Source organism: Nothobranchius furzeri, chromosome 2 (assembly GCF_043380555.1).
Source record: "Nothobranchius furzeri strain GRZ-AD chromosome 2, NfurGRZ-RIMD1, whole genome shotgun sequence".
Taxonomy (NCBI): domain Eukaryota; kingdom Metazoa; phylum Chordata; class Actinopteri; order Cyprinodontiformes; family Nothobranchiidae; genus Nothobranchius; species Nothobranchius furzeri.
In genome coordinates, this window is record NC_091742.1 from 13,999,936 (window position 1) to 14,022,598 (window position 22,663).

The 22,663-nt window shown below is 43.7% G+C and overlaps 1 protein-coding gene across 1 annotated transcript in view; it reads right to left on the reverse strand.

Moving 5' to 3' along the window:
- Positions 1-3,106: 3,106 nt before the first annotated feature.
- Positions 3,107-22,663, reverse strand: part of igf2r (insulin-like growth factor 2 receptor) — a 45,122-nt gene continuing 25,565 nt past the window's right edge. Inside the window, exons 26-51 of the mRNA XM_015947741.3 lie at positions 22,306-22,393; positions 22,000-22,203; positions 20,935-21,065; positions 19,108-19,211; positions 18,057-18,178; positions 17,774-17,970; positions 17,570-17,696; positions 17,308-17,439; positions 14,881-15,040; positions 12,870-12,978; positions 12,513-12,594; positions 12,295-12,428; positions 10,068-10,217; positions 9,832-9,990; positions 9,534-9,738; positions 7,745-7,897; positions 7,407-7,641; positions 6,940-7,076; positions 6,730-6,847; positions 6,163-6,309; positions 4,883-5,067; positions 4,370-4,553; positions 4,149-4,292; positions 3,986-4,055; positions 3,541-3,804; positions 3,107-3,470 (exon numbers count right to left, since the gene is read on the reverse strand). Of these exons, the coding sequence (XP_015803227.3) occupies positions 3,327-3,470; positions 3,541-3,804; positions 3,986-4,055; positions 4,149-4,292; positions 4,370-4,553; positions 4,883-5,067; positions 6,163-6,309; positions 6,730-6,847; positions 6,940-7,076; positions 7,407-7,641; positions 7,745-7,897; positions 9,534-9,738; positions 9,832-9,990; positions 10,068-10,217; positions 12,295-12,428; positions 12,513-12,594; positions 12,870-12,978; positions 14,881-15,040; positions 17,308-17,439; positions 17,570-17,696; positions 17,774-17,970; positions 18,057-18,178; positions 19,108-19,211; positions 20,935-21,065; positions 22,000-22,203; positions 22,306-22,393 (3,885 nt within the window). The 3' untranslated portion in view covers positions 3,107-3,326. The remainder of the gene's footprint in view (positions 3,471-3,540; positions 3,805-3,985; positions 4,056-4,148; positions 4,293-4,369; positions 4,554-4,882; positions 5,068-6,162; positions 6,310-6,729; positions 6,848-6,939; positions 7,077-7,406; positions 7,642-7,744; positions 7,898-9,533; positions 9,739-9,831; positions 9,991-10,067; positions 10,218-12,294; positions 12,429-12,512; positions 12,595-12,869; positions 12,979-14,880; positions 15,041-17,307; positions 17,440-17,569; positions 17,697-17,773; positions 17,971-18,056; positions 18,179-19,107; positions 19,212-20,934; positions 21,066-21,999; positions 22,204-22,305; positions 22,394-22,663) is intronic.

Sequence of the window (22,663 nt, forward strand, 5' to 3'; positions counted from 1 at the left end):
GTCTCCACCGAAAGTCATCAACCCTCTAACCGACAGAACATTCTCTCTTAAAGCACGAGCTGAATGTGACTAAATTAATACTAAAACATGGAGATGAATGAATTAATATCTCACCTATCTATGGAAGCCAACTGATGCCACTGGTTAAATGACCTGTACTTAATATAGCGCCTGCTAAGAGTCCTGGAACCCCCCCAAGGCGCTTTACAGCACAATTAGTCATTCACCCATTCACACGCTGGTGATGATGAGCTACGATGTAGCCACAGCTGCCCTGGGGCGCACGGACAGAGGCGAGGCTGCCGAGCACTGGCGCCACTGGTCCCTCTGACCACCACCAGCAGGCAACGTGGGTTAAGTGTCTTGCCCAAGGACACGACGACAGCGACAGACTGAGTGGGGCTCGAACCTGCAACCTTCCGATTACGGGGCGAACACTCAACTCCTGTGCCACCGTCGCCCTCTTGCTTCTCTGAATAAGAGAGCTTTTTAAATCTAGGCTGAAAACATGCATTTAAAGCTGCCGACGCAGTGAAAGGTTGTGTTTTGCTGGTTGGTTTTAATTTGTTGGATTTGTGGTGAATTCTTCAGCGTACGGTGACCCTGGGTGTCAGAAAATGTATTATGTTATTATAATAATATCACACCTTCGTGAATACGACTCGGCCCGGCCCGTGTGTGGCTGTGGGGTGACTTCCAGTAAGAACGAATCTCTAAGATACTGTTTCCTTACAGTAATAAATCAGAACTTCAGATTAAACCACCAAACAAACTGCAGATCTCTTATTTATTCAAATAATACATTATTTTCTTACATCAACGTTCTTTTAAATAGGAAAACAGGCAAAGAGCTGCAAACAGATCAGACAACATAATTTAGACCAACCGAAACAGTAAATGTGCTCCTGTCGTACCGAATCCTTTTTCTTGTGCTTTTTTTTTCTCTCCTTTTGTCAAAATGGGTTCAGGTTAGTCAGTTTTCTCCCGGTGCGCGTGTCTGCTTCTGAACTCAGCTCTTCTTCTTTGTGAATCGGCTTCACCGCCGAAGAGTTTTCAGATTCAGCGAAGACAGAAAAAAGCACAAGAAAGTTCAGTTTTCTCTTCAGGAAGGAGAAGAACCATGCACAGACTTTGGTGCTACATAAACCCCCAAAAAATACCAACTGACTGGATAAAGCTTCACGTACGACGTCTCCTCCTCATCCTCAGTAGTTACAAAGACCCCCACGGCTCAAAGTACCAAACAGTTTCAACAAAGTTCAGTTTCACGTGACATCTGGATTTGTCTTCTACTTAAATGCGATGTCGCTTCATACAGTCTGCTCCCTCACCTCCTAAAGACTAAATCTGGTTTCAAACTTCAGCTTATTAAAAAAGATCTTCCTCTTGCTCTTCTGTTTGCATTACATTGGCACATTTTAAACTCCTCCATAAAAACACTGATGGTGTTAGATTTTTATCTCTGGAGATTAGATCATGTAGCCTAAACAACGAGAACTAATCCTCACACTGGTGTCACTCCAGTTGTATTTTGGTGAATTTGAGAATTTAAGGGAAATGTTTGCTGATATGTGGAGGAGTTTATGTTTCCTGATTTGCTTTGGATGCAAGCAGCTCAGCTGAAGCATCTTAAATGTTTTAGTTCGAGCAGCAGAAATAAAACGGCTCCTCATCAGATCAGCCGAAAGCAGCGAGTTTTGATGCTAAAATGATAAAAAAAGTGGAGCTTTTTGGATTCAAAAGCAAAAAACAAATAAGCCTCCATTTTCGTTTTTTTTTTTTTTAATTTGCTTCTAAGTGTCAAATCGGTTCTGAGACGGGGATTTATTTGTGAAAAACTATTAAAAAAAAACAAGTTTCAGTGGATTCATTTTGAAGAAACAGAATAGATCTGAGGAGCTAACAGCTAACTTGAGAAGAACCGAAAGTGTTCCCGTCATCTTAATCGACTCTAATCTCAGAGTTTCACAGAAGTTCGTGCCAACTTATCTGTAGCAGAAATTAGCTGCAAAGCTGGAATTTCATCCCAATTATTTAGCAAAAACTTCTGTGACACCTTTGAGATTGTGACTAGCTTTCAGCTCATCTGTCTGACTGTTTCTCCAAACTGAGGCTGTTCAAGGGGCTATCCAATTAAAATGTTACATTTTCCTTTAACCACATAAAGTTTAGTTTAAATTTGTAGCGTTAAGATTAACGACTACTTCTTTTAAGAGAAAATGTCATTTATTGTTGGAAGAAAATGAATAAAATAAAGCAGATGAGCTTGTTTTGTTGTTTCTAGGATCTAATTAATATTTTCACTGCTGCATTTTGAGGAAGTTGCTGCTTTTCTTTATTTTTGTGCTGAAACTTGAATAATTGGAAATATTAAATCTAGACTTTAAGAAGGAAAAACTGATCGATGTGATTCTGCAAACTCACCAAACCTCTACCTGCCAAACACTGGTTCTTATGGGAACACTGGAGTGTGTTTGTTTCTGTTATTTGTGGCAAAATGTGAAAACACTGATTTTAAATGTCAGCAGGAATCCTTGGATTTTGGCCAAATGACGTCTGAGTCCCGCGGGAAGGAAACACGATGGCAGGAAAATATGGCTTCAACAATAATCCCTTCAGTCAGTCGTTCATTCACGCTTAAGGCCGTCTCTAGTTTTACACAAACAGAAAATCATCCCGTTTAAATAATCATAACAACAAAGCAGCTGACCAGAGACGAGAAACAAACAAAACCGCACATGATCGTCTATGTACAACGTCTGGGATCAGACTCGGTCCGTCTGCTTTAGGACACGATTCTTTAGGAAGGCATCAAACTTTCTCTGGGAAAGAAAAATAAACGTCTCAAGTGTAAACGGCAACAACAGACAAACAGTGTCTTTGTTCCCTTTAAAACAACAACAGCCACCAGCCGACACCTTCACTGTCCTGGTTTCTCACCTCAAACCACTCAAGACTCACATTTCAGCTTCTATCTCAACTCTGAAGGGAAAAAAAAGGCAAAAACAAACATTCTGTCCGTCTGTGACGAGACCGGCGGTTTGCTGGAACCAAAGTGCTAAAACTTCCTCTCAAACCACCATCTCCAGGAACTAGTCTGTACCAGATAAACGTGGAGGAGCTCTGTGGGAAACAGGGGGCAGAGCTGTTTAAATGATAACGTCTCCATAAATAAAAGCCAACGCAAAGTCCCATCGGGCCGAGCGGAGGCGCAGCCCAACTCAAAAAGAGTTCCGCTTCGGGCGTGGCCGCTGTTGCTGCTGCTAGACATTCACTGAGTGAGGAGTTCTGATTGGATAGAAGGGAGCCGGAAGGAGGAAGTGACATCACACTCTGAGGAGGTCCTCGTCGCTGTCCTCCTCCTCCCGTTTCTGGGTGTCGTTACCGTAACCCGATGGACAAGGTCTGCTGCTCCTCCTCTCCCGGTCCGTCTCGTCCAGGAGGCCCACCAGGTCCTCGTCGCTCTCCTCCTAAAACAACAACTTCACATGAGGCCTTGAGACTCCGACTGAGACGTTCCCACGGAGACGCAATGCTCACCTGCAGGAAGGGGCTGCGATGTGACTTCCTGGAGGACGGTTTGACCACTCGGACACCCGGGACGCTCAAAACCTCGTCCTCGCTGTCATCCTCCTGCTCGTCCAGCGCGAACGATCGCAGACCGTCTGTGTTCACCGGCTTGGTCCTGATGTGGCCGTTGCTATGGTTACTTCTGCTGCAGTGGGAGGAGGAAGAAGCGGGAGGGGCTTCAAGTTCCTCCATCAGCCACTCCATCTCCTCTTCACCTCCTTCATCTGTGTTGACCTGAGGAGTGAAAAGAAAATAGTCTTTACCTGCATTTCCACCGCTCCTGTCGCTCGTACATCTGTTACAATAAACTGTTGATTAAAGAATGTGAAGAGAGGAGGTCAGAAACAGAAGAGCAGCAGCATCCAGCTCTTTAGTTTCGGTTTGGTCATCTCAGAACAAACGTCCGTAAACCAACCTTTGAATATTTATAGGAGACCTGGTTTCCTCTCCTGCAACAGCCAGCAACCTTCTGCCTCACCAGCTCCCTGGAAGAAGGCGTGAAGTTACCAGAAATATGAAAACGTAAATTCAGTAAAAACAAACGGTGCAAAAGAAAATCCAGAAGCTTGTGATCTCACCTCCTCTCTCGCTTACGGAGCAAAAGTCCCAGCAGACAGAAGATTAGCGTCACCAATAGGAGGCTAAGCATGATCCCCGCCGCCTGGCTCCGCCCGGGAACCAGGGCAATGTCGTCTCCATCTGAAGTCTGAGCGTCAACAGTCCTGCAGAAAGAATCCATCTGTGTTCGGCTCCAGGAACAAAGAAGTTTTGGGAAAATCAGAGGAAGAGGTTTACTCACGTCAGACCGCACACGGCATCCGTCTGCCACAGAAACATGTAGTGACAATCATCCGTCTCCAGCAGGAACTCCGGGCTGCCGACACCCGCCGTTTGTTTACACTGGAACATGATGACGGATGTGACTATTTTTCCCATGCGGGTGCACGTCGACTCCGAAGGAACAATCACTTCCAGGTTCCCTCCTGGTGGTGAGGAAGCAGGTTTTAATTCATTCTGCATGTAGACAAATTATTAACGCTTATTCTTCTTCGTCTTCATCTCCGTACTCTTCTTCTTCTGTGTCTTCTTTGTTTTACTCGATCATAAATGAGCTCCCTTTTAAATCATGTCTTTGAACATTTGTTTGCCTTTAGGCGTCCCTCAGGGAAATATACTCAGTCCTTTACTGTTCTGCTAGATTTAGAACCAATCAGCCATTTAAATTAGCCGACGATGTCAATGTTGGGACTGATTAGCGTGAACCATCTTCCAGCGATCGTGAGCTCGTGTCAATCTTTATGTATGAAATTACCTTTAACGTAGTACTCTGTTTGGCTGGAGGAGCCAATCTTTCGCCTGAAGGTGTCGTTCAGTTTGACCTGGCAGATGTTGGCGCCGAGGCAAGTTGGCAAGGAGCTGTTGGTGATGCCGGACAGCTGGATGTGGTAGATGTAGTGGTCTCCGTTGGCACGGTTATCTCCAAACGCTTGGTGAGGACTGAGAGGAAAGAATGGAATCAAACACAATTTGTTTAAGTAAATGAACGGGTTAACTGGTGAGTTCAAAGGCCAAACAGATGAGCGTCAGTGCAAACATCCGAAGGCAGTGACTATTATGATTAGGGATGTCCCATTCCGATATCGATATCAGAAGTTATTTGATATCGGCTCAAAAACAGTATCGGATTATATCGAACGGCATCAAAAATCTCTGATATAAATGGTTTGTTAAGGTTGACGTTTTTGCAGCCAATGGTTAAGAAAAATTTGTCATTATTTTCATAATGATTGTTACTGGCTCTTGTTTTCCAATTGAGTAATATCGCCTGATCAAGCCTTTCTTACATTCCACACTTAGAAACAGGTAAAAGTATGTGTTTTGTGCTGATATCGTATCAGACTGATATCGGTATCGGTCAGTACTGAAGGCTAATACCATCTTTTAGTACTTTTTAAAACACAGAAAGGTTTTATTTACCTGCAATGTTTTGTTTGCGGCTGCAAACTTTGTCAGGCTGATGAAGTTTGCAGCCGCAAACAAAACGTTACAGGTAAATAAAACCTTTTTGTGTTTTAAAAATAACTAAAAGATGGAATTAGAATTTCAACACAGCAAGAACACACCAAAGATGTTTAAAGAAAAGTACTGAAGGCTGCAATACCGTATTGGAAGTGAAAAAGTTGCATCGAGACATCCTCGATTATGATGAAAGAGAAAAAGTTCAACTGTACCAAAAGAAATTTTTCATATAAAAACTGAAAATTCTCAGTTTTTGATCCAAAATAGGAGAATAATTTACAAAGAAATTAAAAATGTTCTCTACACATCATTTAGTCATTAATCCCTGAGGAACAGTGGTTTTGGGAGATTTGGTATTAAATGGACGACGACGGTATTAAATGGGAGAACTGGAATAGTCGCAGTTAAAGAAACTGTTCCAGACTAGCCTTCCTGTCACTCGTGTCATTATTGAGTCAAAAAAAGAACATTAATACATTAAAGCTTGTTATTATTCTTTATTCACAGCCACATTTCTCCCACGCCACGGCATTGTTCAGATGCAGATAAGCAGGAAAACGGCTGAAGCGTTACCTGAAGTAGAGCGCTCCCAGACTCAGACTGACTCCAGTGTCAGGAACCTTTATGGTGCCGTTCACCATCTTCACCGCCTGTTGCTTCACCTCGCAGGCAGCATGAGTCTCCCAGCCAATCACAAACTCACAGGAAGCTTTATCGATCCTATTCTCACAAACACACACGCACGCACACACACACACACACACAGTAGAAACCCTTAAGAATGGCTGCACATTCACAACTTAAGAGTTTTAATTTCACCAATTCAGATTTTTTAAAGCTGAATATTTCAGCAGTTTTTTTTTCATTAAACTGAGAATTTATTTTTTTAAATACTAAAAAAAATCGTAGAAAATATAAATTTTATAACAGGCATTGTACCAAACTTGTGACTGAATAACATGAGAACGGTGCTTTAGGAGGAATGTTTAACTAAAGACAAACATTAACAAAGGCTGAATATCTAGTGAGTGAAATCACTACAAGAATCCCTAATAGTTACTAGGAATTACGTTAGTTTTGGTGCATGAGACTTTTTAATGGAGATGAAGGAATGTATTGAAATATTTAGCTATACGCTACTTGATGAGTGAAGGTCGACCAACAGTGGAGCCACAGCTCAGCTGGATCAGCGTCTTTGCCTTCAGACCATTGCCACACACTTCATCTCCTCCCGAGTAGACGACGGAGATCTTTCCATCTGTAGAGCAGGACAGGGCAGGAATAACAGCACATAGTACATCTAAACATAATTTTGTTTTCATGACATGAGAATTTCAAGCATCAGCCCACCAGTGAAGCTCATTTGCTGAGAGTAAACTCGGCCCAGAGTCTGGCTGGCTCCGGTTTTGGAGCGCCGGCACACCGTCGCCCCCTCTGGACAGGCTGACAGCCTGCTGTGGATCCCCTGACACAGGTTGATGGAATACCTGAGACCACATTCAAACATATTTAAGTTCTTATTTAGAACAGGAACCATTGATCACAGTCCTGAAAGGTTTAAATGCTTCTGGCTCACAGGAATATTTTACCTCCTCAGCGGGTCATAAAGTTCTGCAAAACTTCTGTTAATGACTCAACCTGACATTATAAATGATCTCAGCCATCCAGGTCAGTGAGTTGAGAAATCCAGGACTGATCTACTGTATGTTTGCACAAAGCTGTAAAACCTCTCAGCTCCATTTGTCCATTTTGAGCAAGGAGAAAGAACTATGTGCACATTTAAATAGAAACACAACAAGGACTCAGAGCAGACGTACGAATATCCTGCGCTGTTGAACTTCCAGGGCTCGGTGAGGGAGGACAGGGATCGCAGATCGAAAGTCTTGTGCTGAACAATCAGCTTACACTCCATCTTCCTCGGCAAACACACGGCGTTGGTGCGCCACTGGAACGTGGCGGAACAACCCGCCGTCTCAGACAGCAGCTGCGGGGAGCCCCGGTCTGCAGACGGGTCGCAGATGAACAATATGGAGGACTGACGCTTTGCAGAAACTACAAAAGAGACAACGCCATCATGGTTTTCCTTTCCTTTAGAGCCAAAATGCAGCTGTAGCTTAAAGCATCTAAATCCACAGAAACCTGCAGATAAACTCACCTTTGCTGCAGAATCCCCACCTATGGTCTTTGTCGAAGCTGGAGGTTGTAGCGCACCACTTCTTCCCGTCGGTCCTTCCGTCCGCGGTGCACTCGTTATACTCGTTGTTTCTGAACTTGAACGGGAACACACAGACCTCCTGCTTTTCCGTCACTAAAACACAGACATGCAGGAACCACTTCTTTAACTGGTCAGGCTCAATAACTGCATTTTGGTGAAGGTTCTCAGTCATCCAGGTCATGGTGATCCAAAAGGGTTCAAACGAAGGAAACTGGACTTCTTTGGTTTCTTGAAGACGTTTCGCTTCTCATCCGAGGAGCTTTGTCAATTCTGACTGGAATAAGCGAGAGTCAATCTTATAAGCTGTCTATTGTTATTTAACGAGCAGAAACTACTCTGAAGACCCGTCCTGATGAGTCGTTAGCCTCTATTGAGAAAGAGTTGTGTTGACAGGATGCAGGAAGGTGTGATCTAGACTGAAACTGCTTGAGCCTGCCACACACAAGAGCAAACGGTCTCAAATTACTTAGCTCAGTAGTTACCTCGCTGCGTGCGCCTAATTTTTACTGAGTTTCCTGCCTCATGAGACGCTGAGGTGAAAATCAAACTGGTTTGATATTTTCCGCCTCACGGGGATTAAAACTCACCGTATGCGAAAACCTGAGCTGAAATATTCTAGTGGCCAATCAAAGTGTTCTCCGCTCACATGATTCCAAGATGGCAGCCCCCTGTCTGCATATCAGAACATAAACAAAATGAAGACAGAGCTGAAAATGGAGGAAATGCTTCTACTTTTTTTGTTGAAGTGCCGCCGCCATCATTTTAATGTTGGAAAGTATTGGTAGAGAAGCTGCAAAGAAGGGCCAGGCAAGGAGTTTATGCCAATCTACTTCAAGAGATGCGCCTTGAAGACCCAGAATGCTTCCGACAGCACCGCCGTCTGGATCCTCGATACTTCGAGAGGGTAATGGAAACAGTGGGCCCATCGATCCACAAGGTACAGTTTTGTTTATCTTTTCATTGGCCACTAGAATATTTCAGCTCAGCCGGCAGCTCACGTTGTACGCACAAGGTGAGTTTTTACCCCCTGTGAGGCAGAAAATATCAAACTGGTTTGATTTTCTCCTCAACATCTCATGAGGCAGAAAACTCAGTGAAAATTAGGCGCACACAGAGAGGTGTCTGCTGAACTAAAAGTCATTCGAGACTTGCTCAGCAGTTTGCTCTCGTGTGCGGCAGGCTTTAGGAAAGATTCTAAAGCTGCGCTATAGGTCCTGGAAAGGTGAAATCTGAGCCCCCCCCCCACCTATTTAAAGTAGGTCTTTTACATTCGACATAGGCGGCTTCCTGTACTTCTCTCTCAAACCATCTGTCTTCTCGGTCCAGAATTTGTACTTTGTCATCTTAAAAGGGTGTCCCTTGTCCATCAGGTGTTGGCCAAAACGAAAAACAAATCAATACTCTGTGTTTAGAAAAGAGCCAAACAAAGGAAATGTGCTTCTTATCAAACATCTCCACTTTAGTCACATCTAAAGAATGTTATTCCAGAAGTCTTGTGCTTTTTTTAGAGACCCTCACCCTCGATGATCAGCTGATCAAAGGGCTTCTACTTACCCTCTTAACTCCCCAGGTCAAGTAAAGATAAATTACCCTCCAGACACATATTCATGTTTTTATTGCTCATGTTTTCACATCCTGGGCCTACGCCGAACACCTAAAGATCTGTTTTTATCTCTTCTAGGCTGAAAAAGATCACAAGACTTCATTTTAGCTTCAGAGTAAAATTCACCTGGTGGGCAGGGATCTCCTCCTCCGTACTGCATCAGCACTGCCTCCTCTTCATGTTTGTAGTCCATGGTCATAATTTTGCTGAGACCGAACGATGAAGCGGACTTGTCAGAACCAGAACCAGACAGCTGACAGACTGCACTCTGCTTACAGTCCTGATCCGACACCGAGCCGCAGACGTTGATAGAATACGAGCTCCCTTTAACCTGAACACATTGTGTTTTCATTTGTCACCTGATCTAAGAGGAAAAACGAGCAGAACCAAAAGTGTTTGCTGGCAAAAAGAGCTCCAAGATCACCTGGACTTCACCAGAAAGGGCACTGAGGTCAAAGGTGAACTGGAGCTGGGAGTCTGTGAGGCTGCAGCCGCTGGTTTGTGTGGCGTCTGAGCAGACGATGGGGGTCGCCCACTCGAAGAGATACACACAATCCTGGAGGCTCAGCATCTGAGGAGAACCCTGGACACGAAGGTAACGGCTCGGTTAGAAGCAGAGCGATCGATCCGTGAGCGACTGGACAACCAGGGCTGACTCACCAGCTCCAGGCCTCTCTGGCAGGTGAAGATGATGGTTGACGTGTAGTTTTGTGATGGGTCACTTTTGCACTTGGTGGAGCTTTGGTAGGTGATGAACACTTTACCTGTTGCACTGTTCACCTGTGGGCCGCTGGTGGTCCTACCGATATCCTTTAAGACAGAAGAGGCAGAAATTAGCGAAAATGTCAAATAAAATGAAATTTCTAGTCTTAAAATCCTGTAAATGCCACAGAAGTGAACTGAACCAACTAGTATTTCTGATATGCCTGTTATAGTGCTACCTGAATGTTTATTCTGACCCAGAAAATGCGACTTCAGGTATTAACCCTATAAATGTTCCTATAAAAGGACATCCTGAGCTTACAGACTCGCATCTTGCTTTAGATGATCCCTCTCAACTGGATCTAACAATCTTGGAACCCTGGGGCGTCCCACAGGAGGGCTGATTTGGACCCCTCATATTGATTATTTGCTGATGTAGTCTCCGGAAATGGTCTTTTTTTCAATCTACAGGTCACCTCTTCAGTATCGGGTCACTTGGAGACATGTCTTAACTGGTGCTTTAATCTGCAAGAAGATACTGTTGCTTCTAGGTCCCTCCAAGCTCACTCTTATCTAAGACTGGTTTTTATTCACAGCACAAGATGGATGAACTTTCTAAATTAAATCAAATAATGAGCAAGATGAGTGAATAATCATATCGTTGAATGAACAATAATGGCTGAAGAATAATAACGTTTTGATTAATCTGTGTTTAAATTACTGAGGTTGAAATGAATATTATTGTTATGATCAGTAATTTTAGATTTAACAATTGAATCACCATCTCTGACAACTCACACTCAGACACGTAACGATGACGAGGTTAAGCTAATATCCTGACACATTGCTTTCTGCTCCACCAACCAGAACTCCTGTATCTGACGCAAGGCGTGTTTTGTTTGTTGGTAAAACCCTTTTTACATGTCAAATTCTGATTTGTTAGTAAATCAAAATATGACGATTATTAAAACAGGACTCACTTTACTGTGAGTCAGTTCTAGTTCAAGTACTAGTTGTAGTTCTTGTGAGTTCTTGAGAAAGTTTTGGACCGGCCATCTGGAGCAAAACCTCTTTAACCCAGAGCATCTTTTGACAAGCTGTCAAAAACCTGCTGCACGCTACAGCTGACCACAAACGGTTCCTTCAGAATAAAGCTGAACCAACTTCAATTCCGTAAGAGTTATTCCTAAAACGCAAATAACAACTGTCGTGACCTGAAGACAACTTGAGACCGGTCTAGTCGGAACTGCGGTTGCTTCTACGGACTTCGGTACCTCTGGGGTCCCCGGACCTCAACATTCCGGATCTACCACGAGGGTCTTCGAGGGTACGTAGACTTGTTGCGTCTGATGTGTTTTTGATAAGAACCAACTTTGTTAGTTTATAGCAGACCAAATTCACTCTCACTCAGAACTCAGTTTCTTCAGATACGAAGGTTCTGATAAGATCACATTCACATCATCACCCCTCACATTCCATCCACTTAGATCCATTCATCACATCAAGTGTCCTAGTTGTCATGTTTTAATTGTTTAGAAAATTAATTTCTTGCTTTTTATAAACTTAACTCCCTTCTTGAATTAATACAAAGTGTTTGACAATCCCTGAATAAACAAAGAATTCTAAATCTTCTGGTTAAACATTCAAAGACCAATCAGACTGGATTTCCATATTTATATGGAAATTCACATCATATTGGTCAAAGTGTAGGGTAGTATATCAAGCTTTAAAAGCACCCAAATACATACAATAATTACCCCGTTACACTGAACATACATTCTGGACATTTGATAAACCAGAGCATTTATCTTCTATCCAGCGAGACCTTGGTTGACCCCAGGGTTAAGAAACCCCTCCAGAGAAAGAAGACCAGAAACCACCTTAGCAGACTCCTTTATATCAGAGCTTTAGATGACAGAGTTCCTCCTCACTTCCTCCATGGTGCTCCTTATCTTCACATTTCTGGCACTCTTTCTCATAAAACCTCAGCCTAACACAATCAGCTCTGCCTCACAGCTGAGCAGATCAAGCTTACACGTGTTCTCTGGTTAAATTATTTCATCCCTGACCGTCTCAAGAAATGAAACGCATCACCGTCCCAACACAGACCCAGCGTGTTGCCAGTTTCTGTGTTAATGTAAAGTCCGAGACCCGAAGAGGAAAGAGTTTGGTTTGGTTTCATCACCATAGCAGTTCCGTTATCCGGGTCCAGACACACCGCAGCTCCAGGTGGACAGGTGACCCCAGGGATGGGGTTCAGAGGCTGGCAGACGTTGATGTAAAAGTCTGGAGATTCATCAGGTTGATTCACTTCATCATCTGATAAACACAAAGACATGGCCGTTAAGTGAATCCCCTGGTGATGCAGGACGGTGTCGGGGTGTGAAGCTGGGGCTCGCAGACCTGACGCTGTGTAGTATCCGCTGACATGAATCAGAGGAGTCAGGTCTATTAAAGTAGAGCCGTTCTGGACCGAACACGTCACCTGATGATTAAACAACAAGAAAATGAGTCCGGAACCAAACTGAGAACACAGGAAGCCATCCTTTCAAATATAAAAACTTCCTGCGAATATTTCTTAATTCAACCTGAGATGTTTGAGTATTTTCAATTAACAAATGAAACTTTTCCATCCCTATGATCTAATTCCTCTGCTGCCTTTGACTCCTGCTCATTAATCTCTGACCAGCTCACCGTTAACTGATTTATAACTAAAATCATAATTAATCTAAATGCATTTGCAGGTTTCCTAAGACCCACCATTCGCTCACACATCAGAGGTGTGTGGACGGAGAGGTAGTGTGTGCAGGTTTCAGCGACCGAGTTGATGAGGACGGGTTCTTCTGGGGCCGAAGCCATGCTGGGGGGTCTGAGGGGCAGATTCAGATTCAACAAAAACAGAACACACACAAATAAACTCGTCACCCTGAAAACAGTTGAGATTTTGATTTTATCTGAAGAAAACTAAGTATTTTAAAAACAGTGATCCATCAAATAAGGAATAAATCTGAAAGAATAAAAAATGGGTTTATTTTAAAATATTATTTAGAAACAAATCAGAAAAAAGACAAAATACCATTTTTATTTTTATTTTTTTGTACATCACATGAAATAACGAGGCTATGAATGATTGTTGGTTTCTTTCTGATGTGGATTTTAGGTTTAATTTGGAAGAAAATTTTTTCTAATTTAAATATTAAAGGAAAAGAGGAGGTGGAGTGTACAGTCGGTAAAGACGGCTCTCCAACATGCCTCCATCTAAAAGGCTAGGTTATCCAGAGTTATCTCTGTAGTTATGCTGCTATAGGCTTAGACTGCTGGAGGAAATACTGACCACTTTCCACACACTACTACTTTCTTCTACAATCTGCTCTTTAACTGTATTATTTCCTGCTATTTCAGCTGTTAACTTTATTTTTTCTCTGTTTTTCTCCCCAGAAGAAGCTACAATGATGTTGTGTGGTGGCCTCATGGAGGGGGCCATCGTCTTGAACACTGTTGCTAACCATTAAATCATTCTCCCTCTCCTGATAACATTTTAATCTCGTTGTCATTGAATGTGCTACTACTAATTCACCTGTTGAATTATAGATTCACTAGGATAAATACAATAAAGTTTATCTCTCACCAAATAGAATATTTACTAAGAAATCACAATGTAACCATAGAAACACTACTTGGTGTGTGTGTGTGTTTATGTTTATTTATTTAGCAGACGCTTTTATCCAAAGCGACTTACAATTCATATCCTATAGGGCATGTTGTGATCTGTGGGGGAAACCGGAGTACCCGGAGGAAACCCACGCATGCATGGGGAGAACACGCAACTCCACGCAGAAAGGCAGCAGCTGAGTTTCGAACCTGCAACCTTCGTGCTGCGAGGCAACAGTGCTAACCACTGCATCACCATGCAGCCAGTGTGTGTGTGTGTGTGTGTGTGTGTGTGTGTGTGTGTGTGTGTGTGTGTGTGTGTGTGTGTGTGTGTGTGTGCCCGCTCTGTCTTCTCGATCCCCAGTGAGTCATGGAGGATGGCTGCTTATACTGAGCCAGGATCCTCTGGAGGTTTCTTCCTGTTAAAAGGGAGTTTTCCTCTCCACTGTCGCTGCATGCTTGCTTAGTATGAGGATTGCTGTAAAGACTCTGACACTAGTCAGTGACTCGATGCAACCTGCTGGGTTCCTTATATAGGAAACTTTTCACTGATTGGCTTAATGCACTGACCTGTATTGGAAAGTTTGTTATGTGAAATGCCTTGAGACGACTCTTGTCGTGATTTGGCGCTTTATAAATAAACTTGAATTGAAAAAAAAAAGTAAGTTTGTCATTTTTTGCCATCAGATTTTTTATTAGTCACTGATTTAGAATATTTTTATGTTTTTATGGGTTAATAGTAACACTATTACTACTATAACATTAAAATGTCATGCAAATACAACAAAAATAAAAATATATTTTATTGTTTTACATTGACACACATGATGCAAGTGTTTCATCTTTGATTTGTTTTTTTGCATTTTTTGTTTTTTTTTACTATACATTTACCCTGTTCAGAAAATCTAAAAGCTTCTTCATTTATTCTCTTCTGATTGAAAACAAGATAAATAAGTCTGAACTCGGTGCATTTGTTCTGTAAAATGTTTAAGCTAAGATCTACACACGTTTCAACAACGCACAGAGCCTGAATGTCGTCATTTTAAGAATAAAATCTGCAACAGAAAACACAAAAACAACAAAAGCAATAAATTCAGATTTCAGAGAAAAGCAGGAATACCTGCAGATGAAGCTGATGATGGTTTTGTGCTTCTGGTCGCCATGCGCTGAGCAGGAACTTCCTCCTTCATACGTCAGCTCCACCACCTGATCCTTGTAGGAGAGTTCCCTGCTCACCTGACCGCCGTTGATCACAGAGCTACCTTCCTTTATGCACACGGCTGGAGCACCAAGGTCATAACATGAGATCAGATTTTATAAGCAGATAAATTAAATTGCTCTGTTAGCTTGTGCTGCACCAAATGTGGGATCAGAAGGGAGAAAATTAGATTTTCTGATCATGGCTCATCAAAAACGGCACTTGTGTTTCTAAACGTATTCTGCCTCTGAGTTGCCTTTATTTGCACACTTCAGAACTGATTAAACACATGAAAACGTCCCTGTGATTATAATTACAATCCGAGCTGTCAATCATTTCTCACTAAACTTTCTTTGAGCCACTCAGTGATGACGCAAGCCCTCAAGAATTAACGGGAACCAGAGAAATACTAGTGGGAAGGATCTGATCACCTAGAAATAAAGTTAAACCACACTAAAAGATGATGAGAAGCTGTTTTGCAACAACTCTATGACCTCTGAGCCTTTCTGAGTGGACAAGAGGAGCCGACTCACTAATTTCTTTGTTGTCTTGAAGGTTTTAAACTTGTTTCACCTGCTACATTGGTTTCTCACTGGGTTGTGTCTCCTGGAGACAAACTGTAAACAGCTGTGTCCAAATTCTGGAGCTGCATCTGTTTAACCCCGGCTGCACCCTGAAAGCATCAGCGGCGCGGAACGGTTCGCAGCAATCATTGCACTCGAGTGCACACCGGGAGAGTCTCAGCAGCGACGCGGCTTCTCTGACGTGCTCTTTGTTAGACTCGCGAGATTACAAAATCCCTCGAGACTACCACCAACCTCCTTGTGAGACTTCAAAGATAACGGTCTGTTTATGCAATCCGCCAAACCAAAAGGAAGGACGTGACGTTGTTATCGCTGTTTGTTATCATATATGATGGTGCTCCTCTCCACTGCCAGGATTAAAGCCATGAAAAACACACCGCTGCACTTCTGGAATGATGCTGTGAGTAAATAAGCCGTTGGGTCACACGTAAGCTTCATATATGTTAAACTGCACTGCTGCAACGCTTTTATTTTAAAAATTACCAGGTATTTTACACTGAAACCGGGTGTGATTTCCTGTCTAGCCATAAGTTAACTATGGAAATTGGCGCATCCCAGAAGCGGTTCGGGGCAAAAACAGAACGTGATCCTATCTGTAGCGGCGCGCCGCGACGCTTCTGAGACGCTGCACTGCTGGTTTGTTACACTCCGTAGACTATAATAGATTCTATTTGAAGCAGCGCCGTTCCGCGCCCCTGATGCTTCCTGTGTGCAGTAGGGGTAAGTCTGCATTTAAGGCAGATTACGTCACAGTGAAGCGACAAGGCTGTTCAAATTCACAGCCACTCACTCCCTCACTGCGCTTGAGGAAGGACCCGACCTAGGTGTAGCCTCACTCTCATGCTGCAGCAATTATAAACAAGCCTGCATGCACATAAAGTTTCTTCTGAAAACCAGGACACCATTTTGGCATGAGTCGATGATCCACTTGAGAACAAATTAAGACACTATTCAGACATTTTCCCCGGTTTCACACCGCAAGCATCAGCGGAACGGAACAGCAGCGGAGCGGCTCACTCGCAAACTTCAAAGCGGTCCTTTTCACACCGGGAGAGTCTCGGCCACGGCACGGCACCTCGCTGCGCCTCGCGAGATTCTAAAATCCCTCGAGACTTCCGACATCTTCCTCATCGAGAGATCACAACCCCCGCGAGGAATCACACCGTTGCACTTCTCGAAAGAAACTGGTGGTAAACAAAGCCGTTCGGTCACACGTGCTGATGTAAGTTACATATATAACATCGCAACATTGCATTTTATTTTGAAAATAACCAGGGATTTTACACTGAAACCATGTGTGGTTTCCTGTCTCACATTATGTGAACTGCGGAAATTGACGTGTCCCAGAAGCGGCTCGTGGAAGAAATAGAACTCGATCCTATCTTTAGAGGTGCAGCATGCCGCCCCTGGGACGCGCCTGGAAATTGCCGCGTCGCAGCTGGTTTGAAACACTCCGTGGACTATAACTGGACTCTATTTGAAGCGATGCCGCTTCGCTGCTGTTCCATTCCGTTCCGCTGATGCATGCAGTGTGAAACCGGGGTTTGAGACTAAAATGCAACAAGTTCCCAAACTTTGCTTGAGGTATGCTAATTGCTCATGATTATTTTGCACGCCCAACCAGACCCAGAAATACATTAAACTTCAGTTGACTGTGATTCCAACCCGAGAATGCCGTAGTTACAGTGCTGTCTCCAACTCATCACTGGCAGTTTCTCCTCAGTGAGATTCTGGTTATGACCGAATCACCGGTGGGGTTACGTACCGGTTCCTGGATCACATCCGGCATTCTCGACTTCTCCACAGATGTTCAGACGAAACATCTTCCTGTCGTTTTCATGATGAAAAACTGTGTAGCCGCCAGCTTTGTTCAAGGAGTTCAGGTCAAACAGATGACCTACAGGGACAAAGTTACACTCGTTCTGTTTATATTCATTTGTCGGCCGAAACATTATTTTATTTTAAGCTGTCAGAACCATGTTTTGCTTATTTTACTCCTGACAGTACGTATGCGGTTCATGTCTGACCTGTAGCCGGGTTTGCGACTCGGCAGTCGCCGTGTTGAGTGGTGTTTAGAGGGCAGGCAGCTGCCGTTTGCCACATAAACGTGTACACGCAGTCCTCGATGTCAGAGATGTGATTAGGCCGGGAATCCTGGAAGGAAATGAATAAAAACATCAGAATGGAGAGTCGGGTTTTATCTGGGTTCAAGCGGCTGAATCCTGTCTCACCACTCTATCTCTGTTACACACGAAGCGGATGATGCTTGTCCTGTTGCGGCTTCTATCAGGACACGGCTGTCCGCCGGTGTACCGCAGCTCCAAGACGTCCCTGTCCCACGTAGGACCGGACTCTGCTTGGCCCAAACTTACATAATCATTCCCGTCCTTCATGCAGGACGCAGCACCAGAGGGACACGCCCATTTACCTGCAGACAGACGAGCAGAGACGCAGCGCTTGTTTTCACCGACTCATTAAAAAGCAGTTAACAGACACGTGAGCCACCACACCAACCTCCCTGCTGCACCAGAGACCTGCAGACATTGATGTAAAACCGTTTCCCGAAATGCTCCGCCTCCCAGTTCTGAGAGCCCAGAGCCAGGGGTGAAAGGTCATAAGAGCGTCCCTGATCGTCGCTGACGAGAGAAAAAACAGAAAAGGGTGTAAAATCCTGAAAGAAGTGTCTTGATGTTTGTTTAAAACTTAAAATTGTGCAGATGATTAAACCATCTACCTCCATCAACTTCCTCATTTCACCACAATTATAAGCCTTTAGACGGTCGTTAATTTCACATCACAGGACAGGTAATATGATGGCATTGTCGGCCTCTGGAAGCAGCGTGAAGCTACGTTTAGCTGCTGCTGCAGGTGATAGTTAAGCTAAACGTTGGTCTCTGCCGAGCCATTTTCAGCTCTGTCTTGTCAGATGCACCACATACGTTACGAAAAAAGTTACTTTAAATATTAAGCCGAGCTGAAGAAAACCTAGGGAGCACTGAAGAAACGTGGGCAACAGTGAAGCAAGCACAGAGAGATCCGTTACTGTCTGTGTGTGTGCGTGGATGGGCCGGAGGACTGAGCTCCCGGCTGCAGAGTTTTGTGTGTAGGGAGGGGCGGGCGCTCTATGTGACTGGCCAATCACAGAGCGTGAAAACAGTCAGTTACCCAATGAGGATTTTCCTTCTGCACGATTACAGATATTTACGAGTTTAACTAGTTTCATGCTCGTATTCGTCAAAAATGCGTTATCCGTACCGTATGCTCGTCTCATCCCTAGTGATTTACAAAAGGTAAGAGGTTTAGAGATTTCCCAAATAAAACTTTAAAATGGTGAAAATTCCCCTTTAACCTCTACAAGTATTTACATTTTTTATTACTATCACATAACTAAGTTGCAAAATGAGATAAAATGAGAACAAAGCTGCAGGATTTAGAGTATAACAGGACAGAATTTGGGCAAAGAAAAAGTTAGCAACACATTCATTACAAAAATCTGGCTCCTCTAAAGCAAAATATAGAGATTTATAGGATGACTGAAGACTTTTGCACAGTTATGACTGATTACCGGATGGAGCAGCTGGTGGTTTTAACCTGGATGCAGGCCAGCGCAGTGGGCCAGTCGAACATGTAGATGCAATCTGAAGTCTCTTTAATAAACACCGGTTTTCCCTGGAGACACGAAACAAACAGGAAGTCACCAAAGAGCTGGTAAACACAGGTATGACACGTTTCTGTAAAAGTCACCTGATGTTTCAATGGATCCTACATAATATAATAAGTCCCAGCCAATTATTAAATTAGTAATAAAGGTTTTCTGCAGAATTTATGTATGAATTAACTACCGTATTGACCCGAATATCAGACGAGGTTCGTTTCATTGTAAATAATTTTTTAACGTGGGGTCGTCTTATAATCCGTGTCCGACCATTCACACATGCTGATGTTGTCTGGGGTCATTACACGCCTGTAACAGCAGAGGGCGCCAGGCTGTGTGTTCTCAACAGGAGAAAAAAATGAAGACGAGTGGTCTGGAGCAGAGTGGACCAAAAGTGGGGTGAGTCAACAAGCTATAAGGCAGAATTACGCCTGAAACACACCAGCTGATGCGGATTGCTCACGAAATCTGTGCGCTGCCCGTTGCTCCTCTGTTCACATCAGGCAAGAATGCCCGACAAGCGCTTCTGCTCACGCCTACTGTTTTCCAAACCCCCCACCCCCGTGCCCTGCTCTGTGTGTGTGTGTGTGTGTGTGTGTGTGTGTGTGTGTGTGTACCCAGTTTGCCACACTTGTTGACATCAGAAACCGCGCTGATCCTGCTGTAGTTCTGTAGACCAGTTCCATTCTAAATGGGTAAGTAAACAACTAGTGTTTGTGCTAGAGTACAATACTATTTGAATTAAACACTTTTGTTTGTATTCACATTTATTGAATCCATCTTTTGCTGTAAAAACTGCATTTAAAATAATGCAAATGCTGTGTTTCTCCGCAGGTGTGTGTGTGTGTGTGTGTGTGTGTGTGTGTGTGTGTGTGTGTGTGTGTGTGTGTGTGTCTTTGTTCATTTTCATCTCTCTAGTCTGTTTAGATACAGAAAAATGATAACATTTATCAATCGCAGTGCTTTATTTTGTTAAATTTACCGGCCTGCCTTTTCTGTTTTGGTTTGACTTCCTGCCAGAATTGATGCGGCTCACGAAAAAATGAGCTCAGGCGAAAACGATCACTGCACGGCGCGAACCTTCGCGGTGCTTTGCAACTGATGTGACCAAGGGCGCAGGTTAACAAGGGCGCAGATTAGAGCGCGTTGCGGCGCGTCATTTCGCTTCCGCGTCTGGTGTGTTCTGGGCGTTATGTGAATTTTAAGATGACGGTGGTCAACTCAGCAGAGGCGTCAAACATTGCATGCATGGATGCATCGGATGGCAGTGAGGGTGACGTTCAATGGGATGGGCCGGCAAGTGTAGCGATCTGATGGTGCGCCGGGACCGCAGCAGCACGAGTGAGAATGAGAGTGAGTGAGCACAGCGAGGCAGAAAAGCCCGATTTGACTTTTGATTTCACACATCAGCAAAGTTCTGATAGTTTGCAATAAATGTGTATATCCACGTACCTTTGTAAATATTATTCTTCAAATGATTCTCCTAAGTGTTGCTGCTGCTGTAACAAGTGAATTTCCCCACTGTGGGATCAATAAAGTCTATTCTATTCTATTCTATGCTAAAATAGTATTTTTGCTCAGTATTGGCTCTCAAATTTCCAATAAAATTGTTTATTTAAAAAGTGCTTTTTTTTCCGTCTTCCTGAAGATTAGGGGGGGGGGGGTCTTAATACTCGGGTCAATACAGTATTTAAACAGACTAAAAATCTGGTGTAAAGACATAGACATTAAACTCACAGGATGCGCGTCAGGGCTGCAGGAGAAGGAGATCACAGTAGATCTGTTGTAAACTTTATGACAAGTTTCTCCACCGGTGTAGTTCAGGATGATCTGGTCCCCCACAAAGTCCAGGATCTGGGTTGTTAGTCCTGCACACAGTCAAGCAACATCAGCGTGTGCGTGTGCGTGAGTGAGTGAGTGAGTGAGTGAGTGAGTGAGTGAGTGAGTGAGTGAGTGAGAGAGAGAAAGAGAGAGGAGAGAGAGAGAGAGAGAGAGAGAGAGAGAGAGAGCAGAATGTTTTGATGGTTTTATTATATCTAAATAACAGTGGGAAACAGAGAGAGAGAGACAGAGAGAGAGAGAGGAGAGAGGAGAGAGAGAGAGAGAGAGAGAGAGAGAAGGAGAGAGAGAGAGAGAGAGAAGGAGAGAGAGAGAGAGAGAAGGAGAAGGAGAGAGAGAGAAGAGAGAGAGAGAAAGAGAAGGAGAAGGAGAGAGAGAGCGAGAGAGAGAGAGAGCGAGAGAGAGAAGGAGAGAGAGAGAGAGAGAAGGAGAGAGAGAGAGAGAGGAGAGAGAGAGAGAGAGAGAGAGAGAGAGAAGGAGAGAGAGAGAGAGAGCGAGAGAGAGAAGGAGAGAGAGAGAGAGAGAAGGAGAGAGAGAGAGAGAGGAGAGAGAGAGAGAGAGAGAGAGAGAGAGAGAGAGGAGAGAGAGAGAGAGAGAAAGAGAAGGAGAAGGAGAGAGAGAGAGCGAGAGAGAGAGAGAGAGAGAGGAGAGAGAGAGAGAGAGAGAGAGAGGAGAGAGAGAGAGAGAGAGAGAGAAGGAGAGAGAGAGAGAGAGAAGGAGAAGGAGAAGGAGAGAGAGAGAAGAGAGAGAGAGAAAGAGAAGGAGAAGGAGAGAGAGAGCGAGAGAGAGAGAGAGCGAGAGAGAGAAGGAGAGAGAGAGAGAGAGAGAGAGAAGGAGAAGGAGAGAGAGAGAGAGAGAGAGAGAGAGAGAGAGAGAGAGAGAGAAGAAGAAGAAGGAGAGAGAGAGAGAGAGAGAGAGAAACAGACCAGAATGTTTAGACGGTTTTATTATATCTACTCGTACCAGCGATCTTGTGGGAGTTCCCATCCGTCTGGCAGGACGCCACTGATTTGGAGTCCTTGTGGGTGCAGACGTCGCCCTGCAGCGCATCGCAGACAGACAGGTGGTAGGTGTACTTCTCACTTTTGACGGCGTGATCTTTGCCTTTCAGGGAGCTGAAGTCAAACTCGAAGCCACTTTTAGGGTCACGAACATGGCAGTCTTGACCTGTTAGACATTTAGATTTAGATGGCCTCTATATTGTGCCTTTAAGCTGCTTTTGATCATTGTCAGAGTCGATTCATGGTTGTTTTGTCTGGACGTCGTTACCTTGAGACTTCCTGATAGGACAGGCCTCTGGCGTCCTCCAGATGAAGACAAACTCACAGCCATCTTGACGTTCAAACATAGGGGAACCCTAGAAACAAACAGTGATTACCACTGATGTACAACTCTAATTTCAACTTTACACAAATATAGGGATTAAAAATGTTCCCAAATAGTAAGTAAGTAAATTTTATTTCTATAGCACTTATCACAGACATAGAATCACAAAGTGCTTCACATAGATCAAAATAAAATAAATCAAAGTTATAAAATCATACTGATCTCAAAACAGAAACAGATTCACATCAGAAAAAATAAAGTCATAAAATCATAAAAATTCATAAACAGATGAAAGATTAAA